At 41.1% G+C, this 9,837-nt stretch overlaps 1 protein-coding gene across 1 annotated transcript; it reads right to left on the bottom strand.

Moving 5' to 3' along the window:
• Positions 1-300: 300 nt before the first annotated feature.
• On the bottom strand, positions 301-4,477 carry LOC135535703 (OX-2 membrane glycoprotein-like). Its single transcript, XM_064962138.1, has 5 exons — positions 4,266-4,477; positions 3,759-4,100; positions 2,471-2,797; positions 1,739-1,836; positions 301-1,534 (listed from the first exon to the last, which is right to left on the bottom strand). Exons 1-4 carry the CDS (start codon positions 4,303-4,305, stop codon positions 1,775-1,777), a joined length of 771 nt encoding a protein of 256 aa, XP_064818210.1. The 5' UTR covers positions 4,306-4,477; the 3' UTR covers positions 301-1,534; positions 1,739-1,774.
• Positions 4,478-9,837: the final 5,360 nt, after the last annotated feature.

Here is a 9,837-nt window from a genome sequence, read left to right as displayed (position 1 = left end):
CCTGATTTTAAATGGTGATGTTACTGTAAACAAGGATCTATAACAACCTACCCCTGATTTTAAATGGTTATTACTGTCAGAGCTATAACAACCTACCCCTGATTTTAAATGGTTATTACTGTCAGAGCTATAACAACCTGCCCCTGATTTTAAATGGTTATTACTGTCAGAGCTATAACAACCTACCCCTGATTTAAAATGGTGATATTACTGTAAACAGAGCTATAAAATCTACCCCTGATTTTAAATGGTGATGTTACTGTAAACAAGGTGACAATGGGCAGTTTTTTAAATTTTTTAAATACAGCATATAGTTTTATTTCACAGGTGGTAACACAATCCATATAAAGAATGTTTAATAATTAAAAACAATTAAAACATTTTACAGATCAAGCAAGATTAATAGCCTGATTTTATAAACAGTGTCAAATCAAGTGGAAATGGAATCGAACACAACAAGCAACATACATTATCAAAACAAATAACAATAGGAACTCAAGACGATATATCAAGGAGCAAAAATGTGCATTATCATCATTACATTCTAAGAGCTCAAATACATTCACACATTACACTGGTATAACAGGAAGAACAACAAAACTATCTGTAGACTATTCCATAGATTTATAATAACAATACACTGTAAACTTAACTTGAACAAAAGTGCAACAAGGTCAATCATATTGAAGTGGGTTGAAATCAAATAAATTACTTGGTTATTTAGAACATAAAATAAATAGATAAATATATTCTACTTGGTGTATGTTGTAATAAAGTACAGTCAAACAGTAGGTGGTGCTGTCCTAATAGATGAGGTAACCTAGCCTGACGACTCAAACTAAATTCTCCCACTGCTTTGTCCTTCACCACATACTTTAGTCTGAATATGGGTAGGGTTATTATTGAAGTTGTTTGTGGTGACGAGGGGCACGACGGGCGTTGTACAAAACAATGTCTCCAGCGATTGGATTGTCTCTAACCAATCACAGTAACAGCCAATGAATTTTCAAACCCCTGTTTAACCCACGTGTGTTCTAGCTCTGACTCAACCCATCGTTACTGGACAAATCAGATGGCCCAGAATGTGTTGGCATTCGGTGAAAAGCTGGGGAGGTACTCAAATCCAGACTCATTGCAAAGAAGAAACTAATGTCCTTTGGCGTAACATTTGGTTGGAGCAAGGAGTTTGGGTAGCCAGGCAACAAGTAACCTACCTCATATCACAACACTCACCTACAAGAGGTCATCAATCTCTCAAACCTAAAAGTGCCATTTCAGTACCTCTAAACAGCATTAACCATATCATGGCTTGTATAATACATGTGTTAATTAGCTTATTTATGACTGTGTAAGAATGATTCAACAAGGTCCAACATCCAGGCTCAGTAACAACAGGTGCTCCAGTCCTCAACAAAAACAGCTGTCAGCTACAGTGCATATAAGCACGGTCGGCAACAACAGACAGATGTTTACACAACGCTCCTAAGACGGTCCTGCTCGTCTGCTGTGGTTGCCAACGCTGCTTGGCTGCAACCTGCCAGATAGAATGTGACGGTTACTATACTGTACTGCAGTGAATCCATAAACATTACGGAGCTCTAAGCCATGCGTTGCTCAGTTTATTTCATAAAAAGACAGAACCATATATAGAGTTGATGACTCAATTCATTCCACTTGTCTTACTAAGACGATTAAAATAAAGATATTAGATATTACAGATAATCTTGTGCGGACTCACCTTTTTTCTTTTGAAGCTCGACACAACCCAAGATGACTAAAGGGAAATGATTAGGAACACTGGGATGCCAACCGCCCACGAGGATGTCCTCTTGTCATCTGGAAGGTGAAACATGAAACTCCAGTGAGCATGTGTTTGGAGAGACAGCATTTACTCCGAAGAGAAAGACAAGGAATTGTACACCCTTCTTTTCTAATGCATTCAGTTTGAATAACATGTTGATAACATGGTCTGTCCCATCTATCCAATCATATCATCCATCACGTAGCTTCCCTGAGGGGCTGGAAACCACCCAGAACTCAACACAACACTTGACTACAGTGTGATTTAAAAAAGGAGTGACTCGTGATGCTTTGCCATGGTGGTCAACATTAAACCCAACGGGTGAGATAAGATTACTAACAGCACTAATAGCATCACAACATTAGCCTCTTGGAACCAGCCTGAAATCGCTGCGTTCTGTTTTCAGGAAACAGAATGTTGCACTATTGCACGATGATGCTGGTCACAAGGCTATCACGACATGCCCCTGGGGATGATGTAGTCTGTTAAATAGAATGCCAAATTCATGTATCCAAATGGAAATGTTTCCTATTAACATCAAGAATTTGGCAAACTATTTATAAGGCTAGGGATGATGTTGTTTTCACAATGTTTTCAAGTTGAACCGTTCTGTACTGACATGCTAAAAGTGTATGGTCTAAAAGTATATGACACGTCAACATTACGTACCCTCTTCAACCTCCCTCTCTCCAGGGAGAATAGGAAGCAGGACCCGCTCGTGTCTCTGTGTCCTCATCCCATTGTTTACGATACAGTCCACGTATCCCCCGGAGCCTGGCAACAGTTGGAGGGTGATGTTGCTATTGGCTGTGACAGTTTGGTCTTTGTTAATGACAGTCCAGTTGTTAGGTGTCTTTATGAGTGCTGCAGCAGATAAGTTCCATTGGATCCAAGGTGCTGGTTTACCCGTGGCAGAGCAGCTGACCACAACTTCCATGTCTGCTTTAGGTTCAGTGCTGGGGACTTTTTGCATTGTGGCCCTCACTTCAGATAAACCTTTGAATAGATGAAACAGGGAATATTAGATCATGTTGAGTTTATTTATATATGACTTATATTACCAGACAGATCAATTAAGAATAGCTTTCAAAATATGTATCATGTTTTCATATGTTTTGACACCAGCAAATGTCCCTTATTAATGCAGCAGAGTTCATGGTCGTTCAGACAGTTTTGGGATTCAGACAATTTTGGGAAATCCTGCCAGTGATGGAACAATGCCAATATGGTGATTTATAGTTGAAGTTAGCTGGTGTTCTAAACTATAGTGTTTCTATTCCCCTAATACAACCCTTTACACGGCCCATACTGTATTATTCAGATATATCATTCCTTAGTAAATGTCCTGCAGTAAAGGGTGAATAAAGGATTATTCTATATTTGGTGGAGCACCAGATGTAAGGACCTTTTCTATTACCTGTACTGGTTTTGCTTCTAAATGTATGAGTGAAGCATCTACAGTACATTCATAAAGTATTCAGACTGCTTCCCTTTTCACATTCAGTTACGTTACAGATTTATTCTAAAACGGAGTAAATAAATACAAATTCCTCAATCTACACACGATATCCCATAATGGCAAAGCAAAAACATGGTTAGACATTTTCGCAAAATCAATTTTAGGCTGTAACGTAACAAAATGTGCAAAAAGTCAAGGGGTCTGAATACTTTCCGAATGCACCGTATGTATTACTTATGAAGTCTTTTGAATGCTCGATAAGAGTGTTTCCCCAAAAATATTATCTCCAAGGATACCCCCAGTGACTTCCACTTCTATACCAGCACACCTGATTCAACTAGGTCTAATCAAGGGCTGGATCATTAGTTGACCAGGTGTGCTTGTACCTGTGCATATTATTTCGAGTTTCAATATCACTTACATTAAGATGTAATTTCAACTGAATAGAGAACAATAGAGGTACGCCCTAAAACTGTTATTATTCAGTGCATTAAATACCTTGAACGGTAAGACACGTCTGCTTGCGTCTTGATCCACTCGGGTAAACATTGAAGGAACAAATATAGCAGGCTTCGTCTGCCCATGTTACGTTCTTCACGGTAATAGACGTTGAGTTGAGAGATGCTTCCGTGAAAACCACCTTGCCTCGGTGCGGGTCTATGATTTGAGCTCCAAACCGCTTGCTGTAGGTGGCCAGATTCTCCACCGAGTCGTCTTTGAACAGCCTCTGCCAGGTGACTTGCAGCACACCTGTCGGGTCCGCATGAGTGCAGGTATATGATGCGTCGGCATTGAAGTCAACCCTGGTGTCTCCTCTGGCTACGACGTTGACAGAGACCGCTACAAAAGGAAGAAGGCAAGTTAACAGGTAAATAAATAAAACAAGTTTAGCCTACATACAGAAATCAATAACCTGTCAAACGTGGGAAATGTTGTTTACCTAACCCATCTCATCTTATATGAGCAGAATCAACCCCTAGTCAGAAGCCATGGAAAACAATTTACCTTCAGAGAGCAGGCATAAGAGAACGAGAAAAGTATTCATTCTCAGCTGGTGAATGTTGAATTAAGCTCATGGTTTTGTTTCTCACGTTGGACCATAATATATTGCTTCGTTAGTTGCACGTGAAGTGAGTCAAATTCAACGAGAGTGAAATAACGTTTTTGGAAAGCCCATAAATTGTTGAGGTGGTATAGAGTAGCCTAGTTCCCCAGTGGTTCCCGGCCGTAGCCAATTACAACGTGACATCTACTGTAAAATACATGACAAGGAAGAAGGAACTGTCAGTATTTTTTTGTGGCGCACATTAGGCTGAAGCTGAATGACGTCATTGCAACAAAATAATCGCGGAAATGTATTTATTTTGACGTAACATTTTTTTGGTTCACATACTCTGTACCAAACTAAACTACAATGTAGAGGTCACCACATTAAAGGTATCGAAAGACGACTGTAACCACAGCAAGTTCCAAACCAATTGGCTGCTAATGCTCCACCCCAGAAACCAAACATGCCTACTACACTTGATGAACATAGATTTTAGTCAATCTACAGTACCAGTCAAAAGTCTGGACACACCTAATCATTCAAGGCTTTTTCTTTATTTTTAGTTTCTACGTTTTAGAATAGTAGTGAAGACATGAAGTAACACATATGGAATCATGTAGTAACCATTTGTGTTAAACAAATCAAAATATATTTTAGATTTTTCAAAGTAGCCACCCTTTTGCCTTTGACCGCTTTGCACACACTTGGCATTCTCTCAACCAGCTTCACCTGATATTTCCAACGATCTTGAAGGAGTTCCCACATATGCTGAGCACTTGTTGACTGCTTTTCCTGCTGTCCAATTCAATTGGGTAGAGGTCGGGTGACTGTGGAGATCATCTGATGCAGCACTCCATCACTCTCCTTCTTGGTCAAATAGCCCTTATACAGCCTGGAGGTGTGTTGGGTCATTGTCCTGTTGAAAAACAAATGATAGTCCCACTAAGCGGAAGCCAGATGGGATGGCATATCGCTGCAGAATGCTGTGGTAGCCATGCTGGTTAAGTGTGCCTTGAATTCAAAATAAATCACAGTGTCACCAGCAAAGCACCCTCACACCTCCACGCTTCACGGTGGGAACCACACATGCGGAGATCATCCGTTCACTAACTCTGTGTCTCACAAAGATACGGTGGTTGGAACCAAAAATCTAAAATTTGTACTCACCAGACCAAAGAACAGATTTCCACCGGTCTAATGTCAAATGCTTGTTTATTGGCCTAAGCAAGTCTCTTATTATTATTATTATTATTGGTGTCCTTTAGTAGTGATTTCTTAGCAGCAATTTGACCATGAAGGCGTGACTCATGCAGTCTCCTCTGAACAGTGGATGTTGAGATATGTGTGTTACTTGAACTCTGTGAAGCGTTTATTTGGGCTGCAATTTCTGAGGCTGGTAACTGTAATGAATTTATCTATGGGTCTTCCTTTCCTGTGGCGGTCCTCATTAGAGCCAGTTTCATCATAGTGCTTGAGGGTTTTTGTGACTGCACTTGAAGAAACATTAAAAGTTCTCAATTTTCCAGATAGATTGACCTCCATGTCTAAAAGTAATGATGGACTGTCATTTCTCTTTGCTTATTTGAGCTGTTCTTGCCATAAAATGGACTTGGTATTTTACTAAATAGGGCTATCATCTGTAAACCACACCTACCTTGTCACAAAAACACTGATTGGCTGAAATGCATTAAGTCAAGAAATTCCACAAATTAACTTTTAACAAGGCACACGTGTTAATTCAAATGCATTCCAGGTGACTACCTCATGAAGCTGGTTGAGAGAATGCCAAGAGTGTGCAAAGCTGTCAAGGCAAAGGATGGCTACTTTGAAGAATCTCAAATCTCAAATATATTATATACTTTTTGGTTACTACATGATATGTGTCATTTCATAGTTTTGATTTCTTCACCATTATTCTGCAATTTATAAAATAGTAAAAATAAATTAAAACCCTTATATGAGTAGGTGTCCAAACTTTTGACTGGTACTGTACAAAAACATTTTACAATGTGGGAAATGATGACTCTGTGTTATGGTAATAAGGTGAGCATTCTATGAGTGAGACATTTTCAAAATTTGAAATCTATTACAGTAAGTAGTGTGTCTATCATAGGGGTTCACAGAGTTTCTTCAACATGCTTCTCACATTAAGTGTTGTTCTGGTAATTGTGTCAGTAGGAAGTTCCCAGATTCTCATCCTTGTGGTTGCTGGTCTCCATTGTTAGTCTGGTGTTAGGGGTTGTGGAATTTCCTCTTCCTAGGAGATGTGTAGTGAGTGACTGTGTCTGAATGTCATAGCAACAAGGGGGAAGTCCACTGCCCCAGTAGGTAGAAAACACTAGTTGCATTACACAAGTGAAACTGAAAGCTCTTTAGATACTTATGTGACTTCATTAATTGAAGGTGATGTTAACATCACATTAGTATAACCAGTTGTGTAAAAATACTATCATGTGCTACTTCAGCAGTTTTTGGGCGTATCTGTACTTTACTTTTCTATTTATTTTTTGATAACTTTTACTCCACTACATTCCTAAATAAAATAAGGTACTTTTTACTCCCATACATTGTCCCTGACACCCAAAGGTACTCGTTATATTTTGAATGTTTAGCAGGACAGGAAAATGGTCAAATTCTCGAGAATATCTGACGGACTCACTAAACACACACCTTTTGTTTGTAAATGTTGTCTGGTTTGCTTAATATAAGGAATTATAAATTATTTATACTTTTATTTTAGCTACTTAAGTATATTTTAGCAATTACATTTACATTTGATACTTAATTATTGTTTTTACCTTTGTTTAACTAGGCAAGTCAGTTAAGAACAAATTCTTACTTACAATGAGAGCCTACCGGGGAACAGTGTCGTTCTGCCTTGTTCAGCTGCAGAACGCCAGATTTTAGCCTTGTCAGCTCAGGGATTCGATCCAGCAACCTTTTGGTTACTGGCACAACGTTCTAACCACTAGGCTACCTGCTGCCACACTTAATTATACTTAAATTCAAATACTTTTACTCAAGTAAGTATTTTACTGGTTGACTTTCACTTTTACTTAAATTTTTGATTATGGTATCGTTAAGTATGACAATTAGGTCCACCACTGAGTATAATATAGTTCATTTTATTATCATAATTGGGTTGTAATTGTAATGGTACATTTTATTACAACATAAACTGCATGTCCTATTACAGTATAATCCCATCACTCTGTAATTTGACCATTTCAAATCAAATCTTATTTGTCACATACACATGGTTAGCAGATGTTAATGCGAGTGTAGCGAAATGCTTGTGCTTCTAGTTCCGACAATGCAGTAATAACCAACAAGTAATCTAACTAACAATTCCTAATCTACTGTCTTATACACAGTGTAAGGGGATAAAGAATATGTACATAAGGATATATGAATGAGTGATGGTACAGAGCAGCATAGGCAAGATACAGTAGATGGTATCGAGTACAGTATATACATGTGAGATGAGTATGTAAACAAAGTGGCATAGTTAAAGTGGCTAGTGATACATGTATTACATAAGGATGCAGTCGATGATATAGAGTACAGTATATAGGTATGCATATGAGATGAATAATGTAGGGTAAGTAACATTATATAAGGTAGCATTGTTTAAAGTGGCTAGTGATATATTTACAACATTTCCCATCAATTCCCATTATTAAAGTGGCTGGAGTTGAGTCAGTGTCAGTGTGTAGGCAGCAGCCACTCAATGTTAGTGGTGGCTGTTTAACAGTCTGATGGCCTTGAGATAGAAGCTGTTTTTCAGTCTCTCGGTCCCAGCTTTGATGCACCTGTACTGACCTCGCCTTCTGGATGATAGCGGGGTGAACAGGCAGTGGCTCGGGTGGTAGATGTCCTTGATGATCTTTATGGCCTTCCTGTAACATCGGGTGGTGTAGGTGTCCTGGAGGGCAGGCAGTTTGCCCCCGATGATGCGTTGTGCAGACCTCACTACCCTCTGGAGAGCCTTACGGTTGAGGGCGGAGCAGTTGCCGTACCAGGCGGTGATACAGCCCGCCAGGATGCTCTCGATTGTGCCTCTGTAGAAGTTTGTGAGTGCTTTTTGGTGACAAGCCGAATTTCTTCAGCCTCCTGAGGTTGAAGAGGCGCTGCGCGCCTTCTTCACGATGCTGTCTCTGTGTGAGTGGACCAATTCAGTTTGTCTGTGATGTGTATGCCGAGGAACTTAACTTGCTACTCTCTCCACTACTGTTCCATCGATGTGGATAGGAGGGTGTTCCCTCTGCTGTTTCCTGAAGTCCACAATCATCTCCTTAGTTTTGTTGACGTTGAGTGTGAGGTTATTTTCCTGACACCACACTCCGAGGGCCCTCACCTCCTCCCTGTAGGCCGTCTCGTCGTTGTTGGTAATCAAGCCTACCACTGTTGTGTCGTCCGCAAACTTGATGATTGAGTTGGAGGCGTGCGTGGCCACGCAGTCGTGGGTGAACACGGAGTACAGGAGAGGGCTCAGAACGCACCCTTGTGGGGCCCCAGTGTTGAGGATCAGCGGGGAGGAGATGTTGTTACCTACCCTCACCACCTGGGGCGGCCCGTCAGGAAGTCCAGTACCCAGTTGCACAGGGCGGGGTCGAGACCCAGGGTCTCGAGCTTGATGACGAACTTGGAGGGTACTATGGTGTTGAATGCCGAGCTGTAGTCGATGAACAGCATTCTCACATAGGTATTCCTCTTGTCCAGATGGGTTAGGGCAGTGTGCAGTGTGGTTGAGATTGCATCGTCTGTGGACCTATTTGAGCGGTAAGCAAATTGGAGTGGGTCTAGGGAGTCAGGTAGGGTGGCGGTGATATGGTCCTTGACTAGTCTCTCAAAGCACTTCATGATGACGGAAGTGAGTGCTACGGGGCGGTAGTCGTTTAGCTCAGTTACCTTAGCTTTCTTGGGAACAGGAACGATGGTGGCCCTCTTGAAGCATGTGGGAACAGCAGACTGGTATAGGGATTGATTGAATATGTCCGTAAACACACCAGCCAGCTGGTCTGCGCATGCTCTGAGGGCGCGGCTGGGGATGCCGTCTGGGCCTGCAGCCTTGCGAGGGTTAACACGTTTAAATGTTTTACTCACCTCGGCTGCAGTGAAGGAGAGACCGCATTTTTCCGTTGCAGGCAGTGTCAGTGGCACTGTATTGTCCTCAAAGCGGGCAAAAAAAGTTATTTAGTCTGCCTGGGAGCAAGACATCCTGGTCCGTGACTGGGCTGGATTTCTTCCTGTAGTCCGTGATTGACTGTAGACCCTGCCACATGCCTCTTGTGTCTGAGCCATTGAATTTGGATTCTACTTTGTCTCTGTACTGACGCTTAGCTTGTTTGATAGCCTTACGGAGGGAATAGCTGCATTGTTTGTATTCAGTCATGTTACCAGACACCTTGCCCTGATTGAAAGCAGTGGTTCGCGCTTTCAGTTTCACACGAATGCTGCCATCAATCCAAGGTTTCTGGTTAGGGAATGTTTTAATCGTTGCTATGGGAACGACATCTTCAACGCACG

This window comes from Oncorhynchus masou, unplaced genomic scaffold (assembly GCF_036934945.1).
Source record: "Oncorhynchus masou masou isolate Uvic2021 unplaced genomic scaffold, UVic_Omas_1.1 unplaced_scaffold_5025, whole genome shotgun sequence".
NCBI classification, from domain to species: Eukaryota; Metazoa; Chordata; class Actinopteri; order Salmoniformes; family Salmonidae; genus Oncorhynchus; species Oncorhynchus masou.
This window is presented reverse-complemented; position numbering and strand designations above follow the sequence as displayed.